The sequence below is a fragment of the Dasypus novemcinctus genome, chromosome 11, assembly GCF_030445035.2.
Source record: "Dasypus novemcinctus isolate mDasNov1 chromosome 11, mDasNov1.1.hap2, whole genome shotgun sequence".
Classification (NCBI taxonomy): domain Eukaryota; kingdom Metazoa; phylum Chordata; class Mammalia; order Cingulata; family Dasypodidae; genus Dasypus; species Dasypus novemcinctus.
The window spans coordinates 75,762,663-75,784,296 of NC_080683.1; the positions used below are offsets into that span (position 1 = coordinate 75,762,663).

General features: G+C 34.5%; 1 protein-coding gene across 1 annotated transcript in view; it reads right to left on the bottom strand.

Moving 5' to 3' along the window:
- ASCC3 (activating signal cointegrator 1 complex subunit 3) overlaps nt 1–21,634 on the bottom strand; it is a 465,644-nt gene that overhangs the window by 290,225 nt on the left and 153,785 nt on the right. The window contains exons 9-10 of the mRNA XM_058307189.2: nt 2,853–3,053; nt 2,260–2,400 (exon numbers count right to left, since the gene is read on the bottom strand). Of these exons, the coding sequence (XP_058163172.1) occupies nt 2,260–2,400; nt 2,853–3,053 (342 nt within the window). The remainder of the gene's footprint in view (nt 1–2,259; nt 2,401–2,852; nt 3,054–21,634) is intronic.

The following is a 21,634-nucleotide window of genomic DNA, read 5'->3' on the forward strand; positions in this document are numbered from 1 at the left end:
CAAGCATATGGTACCTGCTCTTACAGAGTTAACAGATACTGAAAATGGATAAAGAAGGTAGAGCTTGTAAAGAGCAGAATGGACAAACATGCCAAAATGTATATAAACCTTTTGAAAATACATATAACTAGATAAATTTCTGAGTTTTACATTCTTTATTTGTATAACATAAACACTACCCAATAAGGTTTTTGTTAAGGACTGAGTGAGGATGCATATATGCATTTAATAGTCACTTGCTCATAATTTGAATCCAAATTTTACTTTCCTTGTCTTTCCATAAACATTCTTTCATTAGTAGCAGTAATATAGTTGAATACAGTATAAGAACAATCAAAATTTTATTTGAGAATGATTTAGATTTCTAAGATCACATTAGGTCCAAAAGCATGGACTATGGATAAAAATGCACAGTGCTGCAGAATTTGGGCAGAGGAAATAAAGCACTCATAAGGCTTGAACTGGATTTCTGAAGAGTGGTTAAGAACTGGACAAATGTGAATAGGCAAAGGAAGACATTATGTGAAAGAAAAAATGCATGAGAAAATACTAAGTAGCAATGTTCAAGAAGAATTTGAGAAAAAGCAAAAATGATCTGGTTGGGAAGCGGCTGTAGTTCAATCAGATGAGCTCCTGTCTACTATACGGGAGGCCCGCAGTTGGTGTCCCTAGGCCTCCTTATGAAGGCAGGCTCGCCTGCATACCTGGCCCGCAGATGCCATGGAGCGCTGACTCAGCAAGGTGACACACACACACACACACACACACACACACACACACACAAAAGGAGAGAGACAAGCAAGAATACAGAAGAGCCCTCAGTGAAAGGACACAGAGGACAGACAGCAAGCAAGCCGCAAGGGGGGAGGGGAAATAAATAAATAAATACAGACACAGAAGAATGCACAGTGAATAGACAGAGAGCAGACAGCATGCAAAAAGCCGCAAGATAAAAAAATGATCTGGTTATTCTCTATATTGGAGAACAGGTGGGAGACGAGGCTGAGAATGATGCTGGATGTAAGTGATGAAGAGACTCCAATGCCACATATAAGGAGCTTTTCCCTATAATAGCAGTTCTCAATTTCTTTGGTTCTGGTAATCCTTTATAGTCTTAAGATTTACTGAGGCTCCAAAAACTTTTTTTATATTTATCAATATTTCCTATATTAGAAATTGAATTTGAGAAATTTTTACAATACACGAATATGAATTTTAGTCATCAGTGATGACAATATCACATGTTATACAGCCTCTGGAAAATTCTACCATTTACTATCGAAAGAATGAGAGTGAAAGAAATTAATGCCGTAATAGTATTACGAATGCCAATTTTAATCATGTAGAAGTCCTGAAAGGTTCTAGGGGACGCCAAATTTCCTCAGACCACATGTGAGAGCTGCTGCTCTATAACAATAGGGAATGACCAAATCAATGGAAGGTTTAAGACAGACACAGACACACACACACACACACACACACACACACACACTTACACGAGTTGTTAATGGTATGCAGAAGACTATAAAGCAGAAGGAGAGGAGGAAGCCCCAGATTCGGAGGAGCAGTGAGACAAGACTGCCAAAGCCAACTTTACCTTTCACGTGAAATTTCTTTAAGGGTAGACTTGTAAACAATAAAAGGGGAGGAAATTGTCTTAAGCATCCCTTCATCTTTCCTAAATTTCATTGTGCCTACTAGGATCCAAAACTACTCAGTCTTTAGGTAGGATACATTATAAATATGGTCTCAGGTGCTCTAGAATGGTTCTAATTTCAGGAAATTTTATTTTGAATAAGATATTTTGTGAAATGTTAAAATTTTGATTAAACAAAGGGTGACTAAAACTTTTATTATATATTAAACCATCCTTATGGAATTGCTTAGAATATTAACTGGATCATTTTAACATATATATATTTCCCTTCTCTTAAAACTGAACTCTGGATATCATCCACATGCTCATTCTCTATCATTGTAAAAGAACAACATCTACAACCAATGAACTTAAAATCTACAACAGGAATCTAATAATACTGAAGATATAGCAAGAATTGCAGAAGTTACAATGGATGGCATAGAACAAAGCATCAGCAGAAGCACCTTTTGCAGTGCAGAGATAAGAAGTAATTACAAATTAAAGAATTTCATTATATTATGTATTATGCATTAGTTATTTACATTATAGTCACTTAATAATTTATACAATTACCATATAAAAGAATAGTAGGAAAGAAAAGATTGAGGTAATCTACATACCTGAGTTCGTAAAATTTCAGATTTTGATAACTGCATATCACCAGTCAGTTCTTTCACAGTGATGCCCAGTGGCTCTAGACGTTTGCTGAAATAATTCGTCATTTCAGCTGCCAAGGCTTTCATTGGAGCAACATACACAATCTGTACCAAAGGAACACTAACTTGATGAATGAGCAAAAACTACAATGTCATTTGTTTCAAGTAACAAATACAAGTCACAAATTATTGTGAAATATGATTTGAGTTACTTTAAGTGAAAAATCCTAATAGTGATATATGAAAAGTACTTATCTTTGTTGAATAAGAGTGCAGCTGTTTAAAGGACAATGGAATTTGTTTATTCAGCCTCATCACTTCGAAAATTGGTTCTGCTTCAAAGCTAAATGTATTTTCATAGCTTTTCACCAGGGTAATAGGATTTTATAACACAAATAGGGATTGTCTTCATAGTAATGAACTAAGTCAAATAGCATTCTTTATGTAATTTCAAGCACAATACCCTTAAAAACTTTGAGATTTCATATATGAACAACTGCAAAATGATTTTTATCTCACAATTTAATAAGCCTTTGCCTGGCATGCTAATTTCCTACCTTAAATTCATTCTTCTTGATAACACCTTCTTGAAAATGTTGGCGAATTTCATGCAAGACCGTAAGCATTGCAATGTTGGTCTTCCCAGCTCCAGTAGGGGCACAAATCAACATGTTCTCATTGGTGTTGTAGGCAGTCTCAAACACTATTGACTGGATTCTGTTGAGTCTCTTCATTCCTTTAAAAGCCAGCTGCCCAATCTAAAAACAGCATGTCCCATTATAAAACATGATAACAATGTGAAGGACCCACACAAAACATTAAATATAAATATTTATGTCTTTTAAGAAAAGATTAACTTGTTCAGTCTCTTGATGGACTCCTATGTTGAAACTGAAGTTCGTGAAATTGAGAATACAATTCCAATGCATTTGGGAAATTGCAACTCACTGACTTCAAAAAATACGATGAGTATACCTGCATCTTTGTACACAAATCTAAGTACAAAACAATGATAAAATGATAATGCTAATGCAAAAAAATAAGATTAAATACAGGTATCTTTAGAATTCATATTCATTTATAAGTTCCATAACGATGTTTTAATTTATTTAGACTGAAAATGGCCAAAAAAAGAGTAAACAAGAAATTTCATGAGGATATAAATCAACAGGAAATTCTGCTTCAATATCTTATATATCATTTTTTTAAGTCCGCAGAAATAGTAAGAACAGCAGCCACAGATTATGTTTACTGAGAGCTGAGCTTACACTGAGAAAGGCACTTTGATATAGTAACTCATTTAATCATGAGAACAACCCTATGGTTACATGTTGTATTTTTATGTCCCTCTAACAGAAAAGAAAACTAGGGAGCAAGCTTAAATCATTTTTCCTAATGCCTTCCAATATGAAAAAATGCTTAAGAAATAAAAACCACAAAATACAGAGATAAAAATTACTGAGATAAAACAATAATAATAAAAACACTGGATGGGTAGCCATTGGAGGCGCTTAAGTCAGCGAGAGGGACAAAGAGGTGTAATATGGGAACAATTTCAGGAGTTGGAACTGTCCTGAGTGACAATGCAATGACAGATACAGGTTATTATATATATGGCTATAACCTACAGAATTGAGTTTGAGAGAGTATAAACTACAATGTAAATTATAATCCACGCATAGTGGCAATGTTCCAAAATGTGTTCATCAATTGCAATGAATGTACACACTAATGAAAGAAGCTGTTAATGTGGGGAAGGGTGGGAGGTGTGGGGAGTGGGTCATATGGGAATCCCTTAAAATTTTTTATTTAACATTTTATGTAAGTATCTTCAAAATAAATTAAAAATATATTTAAAAAAAAACACTGGATGGAATTAATGGCAAAAAACTAGAGTGGCAAAATTAATGTCAAATGAAAGACTTCAAAGTAAAGAATATTACCAAGGACAAAATCATTTCACAATGATAAATAGGTCAGTTAATCAATAGGAAAATCAATTAATAGTCATAAATGCTTATGCAACTAATCTTCAGTATAATTAACCAAAAACCCTATAGCTCACATCAGACTTAAAGGCAAAAGAATTAGGAACAAACAGGATGTCATATTCACCACTTCTGTTTAACCTTGTACTGGAGGTTCTAGTCAGTAAAATGAGGCAAAAAAGGCATCCATATTGGAAAAGACGAAAAACTGTATTTATTTGAAGATGACATGATTATCCATATAAAAGTATGACAGAATCTATAAAAAAACTACTTAAATTACTAAGTGAATTTAGGAAGGTGGAAGATACAAGACCAATATGCAAAAGTCAACTATATTACTATATAGTAATAAGAAAAAAATCAGAAAGTAACATTTTAAAAAATCAATTAAAATAGCAACAAAAACTTGAAATACTTAAAGATAAATCTGAAAAGAGATAGGAAAGACCTGTACACAAAAAACTATAAAAATTTTGTGGAAAGAAATGAAAGAACAGTCTAAGATAATAATTACCCCCAATTTATATAACATATTCAACACAATCTGATTCAAATCCCAGGTAGCTTTTCTATAGAAATTGTCAAGCTGTTTCTAAAATTCATACTGAAATACATAGGACCTGGGAAAAAAACAACTTTCCAAAATAAAATCAAAGGTAAGAGAAAGAGAGCTGAAACGATCTGATTCTAAGAATTATGAGAAAACTAGAGAAATCAAGACAGTGTGGTATTAATGAAAAGATTAAGTAGACCAAAGAATGAATAGAGAAGCCAGAAATAAACACATACTTATATGGACAACTGATTTTTGACAAAGGCTCAGAAGCAATGCAGAGGAGAAAGGACAGGAGAAAGGGCATCCATCTACCACATGGGAGGTCTGCGGTTCAAACCCGGGGCCTCCTTGACCAGCGTGGAGCTGGCCCACACGAGTGCTGATGCGTGCAAGGAGTGCCGTGCCACGCAGGGGTGTCCCCGCATAGGGGAGCCCCACGCACAAGGAGTGTGCCCCGTAAGGAGAGCCGCCCAGCACGAAAGAAAGTGCAGCCTGCCCAGGAATGGCGCCGCCCACACAAGACAGCTGACACAAGTTGATGCAACTGACAGAAACACAAATTCCCATGCCGTTGACAACAACAGAAGCGGACAAAGAAGATGCAGCGAATGGACACAGAGAACAGACAACCGGGGTGGGGGGTGAGGGAAGGGGAGATAAATAAATAAATAAATCTTAAAAAAAAAAAAAGACTGGAACATGCCCACATACAAAAAATTGAACCTGGACCATACCTTTGTATCATATATGAAAATGAACTCAAAATGGATCATAGACCTAAATATAAAACCTAAAACTAAAAAATTTTAGGCCAAAAAACAAAGGAGAAATTCTTCATGGTCTTCAATTAAGCAATGCTTTCTTTCAAGACACAACATAGTCCAGAAACAAATTGAAAACTTGGACTTAAAATGAAAAACCTATGGTCTTCAAAAGACATTGTTAAAAGAATGAAAAAAGGAGCCACAGATTCAGAGAAAATTTTTGCAAAGTAAATATCTGATAAAGGACTTGTATCCAGAATATAAAGGATTCTCTAAACACAAAAATAAGAAAATAAACAATCCAATTAAGAACAAAAATGGGCAAAAGAGGGAAGCAGATGTGGCTCAAGTGATAGAGTTTCTGCCTACCATATGGAGGATCTGGGTTTGATCCCTTGGGCCTCCTGGTGAAAAAGAAGAGAAAGCATGACTGCGTAGTGAGCCAGTGCCTGCATGGTGAGTGAGTGCCCGTGTGGTAAGCCAGTGCCCGTGTAAGTGGATCACACAGAAAGATGATGATGTATCAGAAGAGAGACAAGGGGAGAGTCAAGGTGAAGCACAGCAGAAACCAGGAACTGAGGTAGTACAATTGACAGGGAACCTCTCTCTATAGCAGGGGTCACCAGGATCAAATCCTAGAGGAGAGAAAATGAGAAGAAAAGACTACACAGACAGCAAAAAAAACACAACAGGGCAGAAGGAGGGGAAGGGGAAAAAATAAATAAATCTTAAAAAAAAAATGGGTAAAAGATTTCAGTAGTTATTTCACCAAGTAAGATACCTGGATGGCAAAAAAGCACATGGATGTCCAATATCATCAGTCATCAGTGAAATGAACCTTAAAAATCACAATAAAATAACACTACACACTATTAAAATGGCTAAAATTAAAAAGAACGATCATTCCAAGTGTTGGTGAGTATGTGGAGAAACTAGAACTTACATATACTGCTGGTTAGTATGTAAATGGTACAACCACTTTCAAAATCAGACAATTTCATAAGAAGTTAAACAAACGCACACCGAACATATAATCCAGCCGTACCACTTCTAGGTTTTACCCAAGAGAAAAAGAAGTATATGTACATACAGAAACTTGTATATAAGTGCTCAGAGTAACTTTATTAGTAAGCCTGAAACAGGAAACAACTCAAATGCTCATCAACAGATGAGCAGATAAACAAAATATGGTATACCCATATAATGAAAACTACTCAGCAATAAAAAGAAATGAATTACCGAGACACTCAACATGGATGAACCTTAAAATAATTATGTTGAAAGAAGTCAGACAAAAAAAGAGTACATACTGTATGTTTCATTTATTAAAAAATTCAGAAAATACAAATAAAGCCAATCGGTTGATGTTTGGAGATGAAGGGTTGGAGGGAGAAAAAGAAGGGATTAGATGGGGACACAAGGTACCTTTTGGAAGCAATGATTATGTTTACTGTCTTGACAGTGGTGATGACTTCATTTTGTGTATACATATGCAGAACTTATTGAAGTTTTACTTTAAATATTTGCAGTTTATTATATGCCACATAGACCCCAATAAAATTTCATTTTTAAAAATTTTAAATAATATATAATGCAATATAAACAACTGATATTATATCCACTTACGCTTTCATTTGGACAAAAAACTCAGAATAGATCTGTGTAAGATCTCTAGGACTGTACCACACTAATGAAAGAAGTTGTTAATGTGGGAAGTGTGAGATGTGGGGAATGGGGCATATGGGAATCCCTTATAATTTTTTTAGGTAACATTTTATGTACTCTAAGTATCTTTTAAAAATAAATAAAAAATATACTAAAAAAAAAAAAAAGATCTCTAGGACCTAAGTACCAGTGATGCATTCTTCATCAATTTCTACTAATGATTTGGTTTTTGAAGGGCAGTATATAGCACAATGTTTAGAGCATGGAGCTTAGGATCAGAGACCCGACTTAAAATATTGGCTTTGCCATTATTGCAATATAACTTTGAAGATGTTTAACCTCTCTGAGTTCTATTTCCTTATAAGTAAAAGGGGGTTAGTAATATTATCACACAAGGAAATTATAAAGATTAATTAAAAAAACAGCTAACAATTATTGGGTGATTACTGTGGGTCATGCACTGGATAAGTCCTTCACATGAATTATCCTAATTTCTTCTAATAACCATGCCAGTTAAATACTATTTTTTTAGAGATGAGGAAACTTGTGACTTCAAAAAGCTTAAGTTCACACAGCTATAAATGGTGGAATCACAATTTGATTCAGACAGTATAACTTCAGAATCAGTCTTTAATTAGATGTTTATAAGTCACATAGTATAAACCATATACACACAGGGTAGGTACCTGTTAATGTGTTGAAATAAGTTTATAGTAGCTATTATCATTGTCATTTGTCACCTTTGTTTTTATAGAGGGGCTTACTATAATGGCCTTGAAAATGAATGCTGCAATTTTCATGTCACAGGCTCATTACATGAAATAGTCTACTATTCCTAAATTATAAATCTGATTATATCACATTCCAGCTTAAAATTGTTCAGTCTTCTCACTGCCAATTTTAACTTTTTAAGGTATGCGCATACATGACCTTTCAAGAAAGAGGTAGGCAGTATTCAGAACCCTTTAAATTGTGAACCTTTACTATTTTCTACCACAGTCCTCTCTATACACTAATCTATGAACACTCCTTTGTGCCTTTGCTCTATCTAGAATACCTTCCCCACTCTGAGAAACTCTTCACTATCCTTCAAGTTCAAGCTCAAATGTAATCTCCTTTTTTCTACAATTCCCTAAGCAAGTATTGTATTTGCTTATTTACATTTTGCCACATTTCAAAAAAGATGTAAGGAACTCCATTTCTCCCAACAACCAGACATTCATACAATCCTTTATATACTGTCACTATGACCCTTAAGCACAAATAGTGAAATTATTTGTTTATATATGCATCTGTTCCATCGGATTAAAACCATGGATTCTGTTTTACTACTCTAGTAGCTAACCACCAGCCAGACTATAAACAAATCTTCATTTTTTTATTTTAGGCTGGCAATTTGCAAAAAAAAATTACAATTGAATAAATGAGAACAAAAGTCTTTAAAAATACACACTAACATATACTATCCTCCAAAGAAATAGTAAACTGGACCTGACCAAAATATAAAGCAATTCAGGGAAAAAAAAATTCAACTTCAAATAAGAAACTTTTTCTCTTTTCTAAAAGGTATAGTTCAAGGAAACGGTAAACGAAAGCATCAGAAAAATATACTAATTAAGAAAACCTATTACAGGTGGAGGTTTATAACATTCTTTCAATTCAACAAACATTTACTGACACTTATTGCATGAATGTTTTTATACTAAAGATTTGGTCTGAATTTTCTTAATAAAAAGTTATAGAGTGTTTACAGTGACACACTTTTAGTTTGCAGTTTTGTTTTATCATTTTAGTTTCTGTGATAAAAATATGAACTATGAGCTAAGGTATCTGAAGAGAGATGAAGTCACTAAGAAAAGTACCACTTCAGGTAGAATGAACTGAGGTTTTTAAGTAAGAACAATCTTTGCTTCCAAATATTTAGTTTCTAAAAGAGGTAATTTTAAGGTCTTCTGAACAGGATATATTAAAGAAAATTTGATCTTTCCTTCATGTCTGGGATCATCACCCATTCATTACTTGGACAAATATTTACTGAGCTCTCCATGTGACAGGAATTGTTCAAATGGTCAAAAAGTAGACAAAGTTTCTGCTATCATTCAGCTTACATACTAACAAGGGTTGGGAGCTAGAAAATCAACACCAGATTTTGTCAAATTCTGATAAGAGGTATGAATAAAATGTTCATAGATGGTATATTAGAGAGGAGTGGGATGTAACAATTACCCTAAATTAGGTTTCTGGGAAGGTGCCTCTAGAGAGGGGACCTGAGTTGAGAATAAAATTACAAAAAGGAGGCCACAAGAATATTTGGAAGCACAGTATATTCTAGGAAGAATGAAGACCTAGAGTTAGACCATGTTGGGGATTTAATTATGCCCCCCATAAAACATGTTCAAGTCCTAATCCCCAGTCCTGTAGGTGTGAATTCATTTGTAAATAGGATTGTAAAAGATCTTATTTGGATAATGTCAAACTGAATCACAACAGGCCTTAATCCATTATGACTGGAGTCCTATAGGAGAAGGAATCTAGAGAGAAACATATGACTGAACAAGAGGAGTAGAAGCCATAAGAGGAGACTGAAGAAGACATATAGCCACATGATGGAGGCAGAGACTGACTGCCAAGAAGCCATCACCAGAATGCTACAGACTTTTGCAAAAGCTTAGCCTGCCAGTTCATTCATTTTGGACTTCTAGTCTCTAAAACCATGAGGAAATAAAGTCCTGTTGTTTAAGTCCACCAGTTTGTGGTATTTGGTTAAGCAGCTCTGGCAAATTAAGACAGACAACTAAATCAGGAATAAGTTGTTATGTTCAAGGAGCCACTAGGAGATCAGTGTGGCTGAGTAAGTAGTGAGACATGAGACAGGAAAGGTAAATAGGAGTCACGTATTACCTGGGGTTTTGTAGATCATGGTACGGAGCTTGCATTTATATTCTCAATACAATGGAAAGTCTCTGCAGGATTTTTAGCAGAAGAATGATATATAATTCACATTTTAAAAAACCTAATTGGCAGCTATGTGGAGAATAGACTGGAGAACAGTAAACAACTATGGAAGTAAAGGTGAGAGATGATGCTACCTTGTATTAGAGTGGCAGCAGCAGAAATGGAGACAGGTAGTAGGACACATATATACACAATACTTATGTATTTTACGTATTATATATAATACAATGTACTGCATATATTTTTGAGGTAGAGCCAATAGGATCTGATGACGACTTAAATCATGGGAGAGGTGAAAAAAGAGATAAAAATGACTTTTTTTATTCTTTGAGTAGATGGATGACAGTTCTATTGTTTACAAAGCTTAGGAAGATCAACTGGAAGAGAAAAGTACTTTGTTTCAAGTGTCTACTAGATAACCAATTAGAAAACTCTAACATGCAACTGCATCTGAATACGTAGATCAATTGAAGTATCAGGGATCAAAAATACTCATGTTTAGAGAGGTACGGTGACTTTCCCAAGGTCACGCAAGTAGTAGCAGGCCCCAAATTTGAAAGTTTCTCATCTCGCAATCTTACCAAATTCTGTCTAATATAATAAGAAGTTAGCAGATATTAGGTAAAGGTCTAATGGATTTTCCTAGGAATAAAGCATATACACTTTTACATAAGAAATTTTAACTTCTATTTTGGTTTTTCAGAATTCTTTTAATTTTTTTCCTCAATTGTATTTATGATAAATGGAATGTCTTAATATAGTACTTTAGAATAGATAAGCACTGTCAATCATCTAAATAAATAGTACTTTTTATAGTTAAATATAACTTAAATCATATGATATACATTTCATTATTAAAGGGGTATATGGTATATATTAAAGCAATATACGTTTTCATGTTTTTTTTAAGGAGGTGCAAGAATTGAACCCAGGACCTCATATATGTGAACCAGGTTCTCAACCACTGAGCCACACCCATTCCCCTGGTTTTTATGTTTTTAGTCCAATTCTGAAACTGACTCTGAAAACAGAATAATTTCTAATTTTCCAAAGATAATTAAAGTCTTATTTTATCATGTAAACCATAACAACTCTAACTAGGCCATGGATGTATGCAACTGAACTAAAAGGTGATTTTAATATATTCTGATACTCATTTTATCACTTTAACATAAATAGTGATTCTGCAGACAAAATTTTTCAAAGGTAACTACTGCAATGCCAACATGTTAACTATCATAATGCAGCAGATTGCACTGTGGTGAAGGATTTAAGGGCAACAACCAAAATCCTTATCATGGTCTGAAAGGCCCTGCCATAATGTGGAGATCATGGAGTTTAGATGAAATACATTATAAATCTTTCAATCTTTTAGGATACTTTGGGGAAGAGAAAGGATATTGGCTTTTTTGTCTTTTTATTCTCCATGAAATTACCCTTAGTAAGCATAGAAACAAGAAAACAAGTAATGGTTTGTGTAATGCGTTAAAAGAATAGAAATAATGTTCTTTTTAAAATTGACTGAATCACTCATACGATTTCTACATACCAACATAAAATCTAAAACAGTTAAGTCTGGGTATGTATCCAACACATATTAAATTTTGGAACTTGAGCGTAAGCCCGACTTCTCACTTTTATTAAAGGTGATTACTTCACCTAATCAAATGAAATTACTTATATTGCTAAAGTGCTAAATGATAAACATAAGAAGTGATTTTCTTCTAGAAAATGAGACAACTAAGATGTGGGAATTATGTGATTTTTTTTTTCTTTGTCTTTCTAATGCCTAGCATAGTACCTGGCACAAAGCGAATATTCACTTATGTTGTTTCTTTCTATGCTTGTTTCAGCTGCATCATTTTGATTAAAACATATCACCTGTGAGCTGCACAGTTATTAAATTTTCATAAACAGGGTACCACATAAATAAATTAAGCCACATCCACACAACGGAATTCCATGCAGTCATAAAAAGATTCATAGTTTTCTCTTTACTGATATGAAAAGAGCTTGAGCTTGTTATATGAAAAAGCAAAGCACAAAACAATATTATAAAATGCTATTTCTTGTTCAAAGTTTTTTCTTGGGGAGGGGAGGAGAACAGAGAATAAGAATCTATATTTACATTTAGTTGTAGAAACTCCGGAAGAATATATAAAATCTATGTATACTGGCTATCAATGAGAGAGGGCAGAGGCACGGGCAGATGGTGAGCCTGGATAAGTAAGAGAGTTTTCACTATATAAAGGTATTTGGTTTTTGAAACACATCAATACCTACAGAAAAAGAAAAAGTAAAAAGAGACACACAAATACAACTGACTTCTTAAAAAAGGGAAAAACTAAAGTGTATTTGATTAAGTGGAGAAGCCTAACATCTCTCAAGTATTACAAAAATATATCATATTAAAATTTTCTTCTCTTCACAATTCCTAGAGTTCGCCGCTCCCCCCCGCCCCGACATAAAAGTAAAATGAATTACTCTTCTAATGGAACTTCCAAAGTATTTTATAAACCAATCATATGCCCCCTCTCCCCCCAGTGTCCTCTCCAACATGCTCTCTTTTGATTTTAACATCTCTAATTCCTCAAGGGCATAGAAGAGAGCAGCAGATTCTCTTCCTACCTGTGACATTAGACCTGCAGCCGCAACGAAGTCTCTACGGCTTCTTCTGAGGACCAGACCTGTTATCAAATACAAAGCTAAACCAAGTCCTGCTGTACACCAAAATGTACCTTCCTATGTTAATGTATACTGAACACTGCCTACTAAGCACTAAGATGTCAGGACTTGTTCTCTGACTTTAAGAGCTCACAGTGCATCAGGTGAATCTGTACAACCAGGAACCTGTTACATGGGGCTTAACTATTCCGATACACTCCCATACCCTAATCTTTATAGGAACCAGGGAAGATTTGACAGGGGGAAGCAGATGTGGCTCAAGCAGCTGAGTGCCCACCTCCCATATAGGAGGTCCTGGATTTGGTTCCCAGTGCCTCCTAAAACCAACACAAAACAAACAAACAAACAAACAAAAAAAACGAGCAAAAATGAAAAAACCAATTCGAGGGAGCCAATGTGGCTCAGTGTTGAACACTGGCTTTCTACACACAAGGTTCTGGGTTCAATTCCCAGTCTGGTACCTTGAAAACAAAAAAGATTTGACAGAGTACTTTACTAAATATGCCTATTCCAAACTAAATAATCTGATAAGATCAGGAGACTAATAGGATAATATAACATGAAAATTAAAATGTTAAGTTACCTTTAAAGTTCTTGAATTACTGACATATATAAAGAAAAATTCCTCATGATTGTTCGTTAATTCATATAGTGATAATAGCAGCAGTTAGATAACGATTTTATTAGCATCACTCCATTTTAGGCTCTGTCTTAAATGCCTTAAGTAGATTAACTCATTTAATATCCAAAGAAAACCCAAGAGGTAGGTCTGCTTATCCTCATTTTAAAGATAGGGAAATTGGGACACAAAAAGTTTAAAGAACTTGCTCCAGGATAAATGGCCACTGAATGGAAGAGCAAGGATTGGAATCCAGGTACCTAAAACCAAAGTTCAAATTAAAAGCCCAAGTTAAAAGGCTGTGAAATTTACTGATTTCATTAGTTTACACTTTAATTCCTACTGCTAATTTCTAAATTAAGGAGTAACATAGAAAATATAACAGAATAAAAATTGTGAATGAAAACAATGACCTTACAAATAATCAAATAAATACAAAATTAGAAAGATAAGGTATGTTTCATTAATTCAAGAGTTGAATATTTTTTAAAAAATTGATTACTCTTGGTAATGTTTATACCATTATACAAACATTGCTTGTAGAACACTGATTGTATATGATTAATATTATAAGTGCATTTAACCTAAAAATCCCACTTCAAAAAATTTATCCAAAGGAAATAACTAAACAAGAATGCAAAATATATAAAAATAAATGGATACAGGTTTAATGTCCATAAATAAGGGATTGGGATAAGTAATCCATGATTCATCCTTCAAGAATTATAGCAGTGGGAAGCAGATATGGCTCAAAGTGACTGGGCTCTGGTCTACCACATGGGAAGTACAGGGTTAAATTCTTGGGGCCTCCTGGAGAAGGCAAGCCGGCACAGGGAGAGCCAGAGAGCTGGAGAGCTGGGCAGAAAGATGATGCAAGGAAAAGAGACACAGAGGAGAGACAATAAGAGACGCAGCAGACCAGGGAGCTGAGGCGCAAGAGATTGAGCACCTCTCTCAGACTCTGGAAGGTCCCAGGATTGGTTCCTGATGCTGCCCAAGAGAAAACAAGCAGGCAGAGAAGAACACACAGTGAATGGGCACAGAGTACAGACAATGAGTGCAAAAATGAGGGATGGGGACAGAAATAAATAAATCTTAAAGAAAAAAAGAATTACAGTAGTTAAAAAGGATGAGGAAGATGTGATTATAGGAAAATATGTCTAATAAATGAAATAAAACATACCACAGATTAGTATCATACTTTTTTTAGAATAGTATCATAGCTAATAATTATAATTTATTGAAACATAAAATATTCTGGAAAAATATATACCCAACTGTCCTCTTGGAGCTGGGATTATAAAGAAACTTTCACTTTCTATTTTATAAATTTAGATATTATTTACTTTTTTGTAATGAACAGGTTTTGTAATCAGCCTTATAAAAATGCTTGTGTAGATACAAAATATTTATCCTAAGAATAAACAAGAAAAGAGGAAAAGGCCCAAATTGTACTGTCATAATATATTAAAAATAACAATATTCATTTCTATCATAAATATCTAATGCATCTATCCAACAACAAAATATATATTTTACCCTCCTTTTAACTATACAAGTTCAACACCTTTACATTTACCAAATTTCTAATGTATACTGTCTTGAAAATACACAGAAAATATTGAATTCTGTTAATTAAGAGATATGAAAGATAATGCATGGTCACTGTTAGGTTCTCTTTATTGAAGAGTTACGTGTTTTAATATGTCATGATAATACTTAATTTTGTACCAGAAGATCTGTGTAGAGGAAATTAAGTCTTAGCAACAAAAGAGCTCAGGAGAGTAATCTGCTATTAAATCTTTGAAGGAAATTAGAGTGTAAGATTTTGTAAAAATCATGAAAGTCAGCAATTTTCTAAAATGAAACTAAACCAAACTTTATTACATATGAAAAAGGCTAGATAAAATAATTAGAAATTGAAATGCATAATTCATAACCATTCGTATTACTCAACTGAATGTGTTTATACCATTTAAAATAGAAACTGAAAATATTCAATATGCCAATAAGAGTCAATTCCTAAAAACAGTTCCACTAAAAAGCATACAAGAAAAAAATAGATGCCCTTCAAAAATACTCTATCTCCTAAATATAAAATGATAATTAAGAAGCAATTACTGCATTTTAAGAGAAAAATACAGAGAAAAAGAACAACAGTAACACTACATTTAATGAGAACTTAAGGTATTAAGGGAGTCAGAGGAGAGTCCTAAACTTGTCTTCCCCTACTCCCAGGAGAGGTATGGTTTGGGCTAAAGCTTGAAGGCTGAGAACTGAAGAAAAAGTTCTCAAGAGGGGATTTAAAAAGACAAACACAATATGGCTGCACAATCAGAGCATGCTCTACTGACAAACCATCCAGAAACTGCAGATTTGGGTTTTTGACAGTATATTCTTAGCAACAATTCAACATATCAGGTGTCATTCTGAAATACTTTCACATCGATGTGCCAACAATGATATTTACAGTCTACAAGAAGACAGTAAAAGACACAGGTGAAACTCAGTTATGGGTTTGATTTGTGTATCTTTAGACAGAACTTTCATAATAAATGAGGGCTGGTCTGGCAAAATCAGCATAATATTTAAGTATACAAACTTCAGAGGCTTAAAACAAGTCAAATTGGAAGCTAAGAACCTCTTATTTTCTATAAAGTTAGTATATTATTGTCATATGGAGATGAACTCATACTGGCTGTGTGTATATTACAAATACCCCTCCAGGATGTCATTTTAAATATTGTAGCTTAAAAATGTAAGATACCATTATTTAATTGCTATTACAAATAGTGCTTTTGACCCTAATTGTAGAATCTGCCTTTTGAAAAACACTTCTAATCATTGCAATAAAATGGAAGCAAAAGAGTCTCTGATAAATTCAATTGAATCCCACAAAGAAAATGTCAATTTTCAGTTACTCAGCTGGCATTTATGGTAATAATTGGTTTCAGTGCTGATTTCAACCTTTAAATTACTTCCACAAGCTTGCTTAAAATCCTTAAAGCAGGCAAAGCATTTGGGCACTAATATGGTCAAGTCCACAAAATATTAAAGTTAACGGGTAATTTCTTAAAATATTTTTAAAGTACACATGGGTTTAAAATTCCCAAAGCTAAATAAACATAGTAAGGAGGTAATTTTTAATATATATCTCCTTGAAAAAAGAACATTCATTATTAATAGAATGCTCAATAGAACCATTTTGAAACATTAACAGACTACTTTCACTAGTATTTATTTTAATAACAATCTGATTATATTATGATTCCATGAATGATTCATTTAATATAAATAACAACATAGCAAAAACATATGCTATACAAAGGGAGTATATATCAATGACTCAGAGTGATTAATCCAAAATAGAAATGTACGTGTGTGTATTCCAAAGTTTAACATGCTTGCCATTGATTTCCTAAAGATGAGAAATTTAGAAATACCTATTTAAACTGGTACCTTTTGAAATTTTGAATATTTTAAATACCTAATTTAAGAAAATAATTTCAGATTATCTATTATATAGAAATATTAACTGAACCTGACTTTAGAAGAAATACCAAATATTTCACCAAATGTTTTAAAAAATAAACCTTTGAATTGAAAGACAATCTTAAGTAATTTTGTTTATTCTAGAGAGAGAAATACTGTCAATATCTTTAAATAAGAAAATCTCTGATTTGACAAGAGTAATGATATTTGTTTTTTTTTTTTTTAGATGGGTACTAAAATTTCAACCAGAGGACTATTGTGATGAATAGGCTATTGTGTCAACTCATCCAGGTAATTGTGCCCAGTTGTTTGGTCAAGCAAACACTGGGCTAACTGTAATACAAGGGCATTTATGGACTTTAGTCACCATTGACTTTACTACAGTGGTAAATTATAGATAGCTGGTTATAATTACATCAATCAGGGAGACTGCCATCACCAATGAGTGCCGCTTAACCCAAACAACTGAATGCCTTAAAAGGGGAAGTGATTCCAGCATAGAGAGAGAGTTTCCCAGCTCATCTTTGGAGAGCCAGGATCTCCCAGAACTTGTCAAGAAACCTTCACTGGACTTTCACTGCAGCCCCTGGTTGCAGCCTGCCTGTGGAACCTGGACTTGTTGCATCCCCACGGTTGCGTCAGAGACTCTTACAGAAACGCATACTATTAACAGATATCTCTTGTTGATTCTGTTTCCCTAGAGAACCCTGACTAACACAAATATGCATCAAAATGCTTGTAGTACATATTACACAAAAAAAGGGAAAATGCAGTTACCAAAACATTATTACAAAACCTTATGTATTGTCCCATAAACTATAGGCTGAAAGTATAAACTGAAACAACTTCTAGAACTTAATAACAGTAAAAATTTAGATGAAATCTGTTAAAAGATATATCATTTCTAGTTAACCCTCTGGAGACCTTGATCAATAAAAAGTATAAGGACTGGTAAAGGAATAAACAAAACAGATATTATTCAAATGATATAACTGTCTACAAAGAAAACAAAAGAATTTGAGGTCTGCAAATCTATTAGCAGTATTAAGACTACTTAGCAAAGTACTCAGGTACAAGATGAGTATAGCAAAGATGTTATTTTAAGACCAGTTGACAACAGAATACATAATTTTAAAAAGATATTCATAATAGTACCCCAAAAATTTAGGCCTCGGGATAAATCTGACAAGAAATAAAAAACCTTTAGGTAGACAATGTTACAGTATATTAAAACACATTACATAACACCTAAAAAAATGAGACATTCTTCATAATAATAATAATCTCATAATAATAATCTCAATAACGTGTGCTGATTTGAGTCCATTGTGCACCCCAGAAAACGCTGTTGTCCAAGCAAACCTATTCCTGTGCCTGTAAACCCACTGTAGATGGTACTTTTTTTTATTAGATTCAGTTAAAGAACCTTCCTTTTGATTAGATCACTTCAGTAGGGCATTACCCAGAGTGGTCTTACCCCTCTTAATGGAGTCCTTTATAAATGGGGGAATAAAAGCTTCAGACATAGGAAAGCCACAAGACAAAGAGAAAGCCAGGAGAGATGAGCCAAAACTACCATTATGCCCTCCCACGTCCTTGATTGCCCACAGCTAATGTCAGGGAGAAAGTGAGCTTAGAGGAGAAGGCAGAGACTGGCGGAGTCATCATTGCACCTTGCATGAGGCAGGAAGTCCAGGATAACCAGCGGCTAACCGGAAAGATGCCTTGATTTGGACATTTTTCCCAACCTCAGACCTGTAAACTTTTAACCTAACAAATTCCCATTGTAAAATTCAATCCATTTCTGGTATATTGCTCCCAGCAGCTTTCAACAAACTAAAACAAGATGGATATACATTCTCCCCATACTAACCTATAGGACTCATTCACTTTCCATCCTAAACACCTATAGGGTTTTTTGAGGAACTTCCAAGGTACTTCCAAAATTTATACAAGAAGTGAAAGGTCCAAGATTGGCCAAGACAAATTGCTGGTGATATTAGCAGTGACTTGAGCTAGCAGATATCAAGATTTGTTATAAAGATGTGGTGATTAAGACAGTGTATATTGTATTGGCACAGGAAGAGTAAAAGAGAAAGCTCAAGAGTTTCACAAATATAGAAGTGTGATTTCTGACAGAGATGACACTGAAAATCAAAGGAAAACGGGTCAATAAATGGTGTGATGACACTGATAATTAATATGGAAAAAATGAACTTGGAGTCTTACCTCACATCATAAATAAGCATCAATTTTAGATGGTTTAGAAACATAATGTGAAAATGAAAACTTTTTATTATGGACAGACCTCAAGGTTACTCCAGATAATCTCAGATCTCTGACTTTTGGTGTCCAATCCCTTCCTGTTGAGCATGGGTAGGACCTGTAAATTGCTGCTAAATAACAGGTTATGGCAAGGTGATGGGATGTCACTTCCATAAATGTATTATACTATATAAGACTTTGTCTTACGGAATTTGTCATCTGACAAAGAACTTGTACTATCTCATATTTTTCTTTAGTAGTAATGAACAACTGGAAATTGAAAAATTTTTTAGTACCATTTACAAAACCACCAGAGGACGTGAAATACTAACATATAAATCTAACAAAACATGTGTAAAACATATACTAAGGACTTCCAGGGAAGATGGCATCAGAGTAGGTCCAATGGAGGAAGGGCAAAAAGATGTAGTGACTAAGCAGCTTTCAGAAACTGTAGGAGTGTTGCACATTGTTCAAGAGGAAGAAGGACAAAGAGATAAAAAGGCTGAAATGAAAACCATACATTAGCACCATGGTTGGGACAACAACCATGCCCTAGTCTCAAAGCAAACAGCCTTGGTAAAACCCATGGTTCACCAAGAGGGGAAAGGAGGACTTCCTTCCTGGGAAGAGGAAGCATAGGCCTGGGAGTGAAGAGTGGTTTCTCTTCAGTGAGTTTGGGAGGAGAACCAGCTTTGAATCTCTGCTCTACCCAGCCCAGCAAGTGAGGGTTGAAAGAGACACCTGCTAGAAAGATTTGCTGCTGGTAGGCCCAGGAACTGCAAGGAGAAAAAAACGCTTTTTGGAGTCTCTCACTTCCCAGGATTCCTGGATCTGGTCTGTATCCCATGAGTGGATCCCTGACCCTGTTATGTTAACTTGTACCGGGAAAATTTAAAGATTTACAATAAATTGGACCAAAAATCAAAGAAGAACCATGAAACAAAACCACTAGGCAAGAGAGAGGAACTGACCATTAGAGCAAATTCACTAGCACAATCAGATGCCTAGACATCAGCAAAATATTACAAGTCACACTAAGAAACAGGAAGATATTGAGCAGCCAAAGGAACAAACCAAGAATCCTGATGAGACACAGGATTTAAGACAACTAATCAATCATATTCATACAAATCTCATAAATTCTTTCAAGGAGTTAAAGCAAAATTATGCTAAAATGATAAAATATATTAAGAAGAAACTGGTGAGGAAAATTTAAAAGCCTACAAAGAAAAGTCACAAAGTTTATGGGAATAAAAAACACAATGGATGAGATTAAAAATACATTTAGAGGCATGTAACAGCAGATTTGAATTGGCTGAGGGCAGAATTAGTGATTAGAAGACAGAGCACCTGACCATGAATACATAGGAGAAGAGAAAGAGAAAAGAATGGAAAAAAATTGAACATTGTATCAGAGAAGTGAAGAACAAAGCAAAACATATGCATTATAGGTGTGCCTGAAGGAAAAGCAAATGGGAAAGGAATAGAAAGAATATTTGAGGAAATGATTAGAAATTTCCCAACCCTTTGATAGATATAACTATCAATATCCAAGAAAGACAATAAACCCCAAAGAGAATAAATCCAAACAGATTTACCCTGAGACACCTACTATTCAGAATGCCAGAGATAAAGAGAGAATTCTGAAAGCAGCACGAGAAAAGCAATGCATCCCATACAAGGGAACCTCAATAAGACTAACTGCCGATCTTCCATCTGAAACCATGGAGGCGAGAAGGAAGTGGCATGATATATGATATACTGAGATCTACAAAAACTACAGCCAAAAATTCTTTATCCTTCAAAAATGAGGGTGAGTTTAACATCTTCACAGATAAGCAAAAACTGAGAGAATCTGTTAGCAAAAGACCAGATTTACAAGAGATACTAAAAGGAGTTCTGTAGCCTGAAAGGAAAAGTAAAGGGCAAGACACTTGGAGAAGAGTGTAAAATGAAGATTATTAGTAAGGGTAACTAAAAGAGTAAAAAAAGAACGAAAATAGTAAGATACAACAATGGAAAGTCAAATGATAATATGGATGAAGCAAGTAACACCATTACAGTAATAACACCGAAAGTTAATGGGGAAACTTTCAAGAAGATGGCAGACTAGAAAGATATAGGACTCTCTTCTTCTCCAGAATAATAGCTTTGAATAGCAGGATAAAACAGCCTAGATAAAGATCTTCTAGGGTTTAGGACACCAGGTGAAGGCTGGACATTGCACAGAGAAGAGAGGGACAAAGGAGGATATCAAGACTACAGAATTGTGAGTTGAAACTAGTGGCTGCTGCTGCTGGCACTCTCCCCAAAACTAAAGACAGTTTAGAATTCTTGGGCCTCT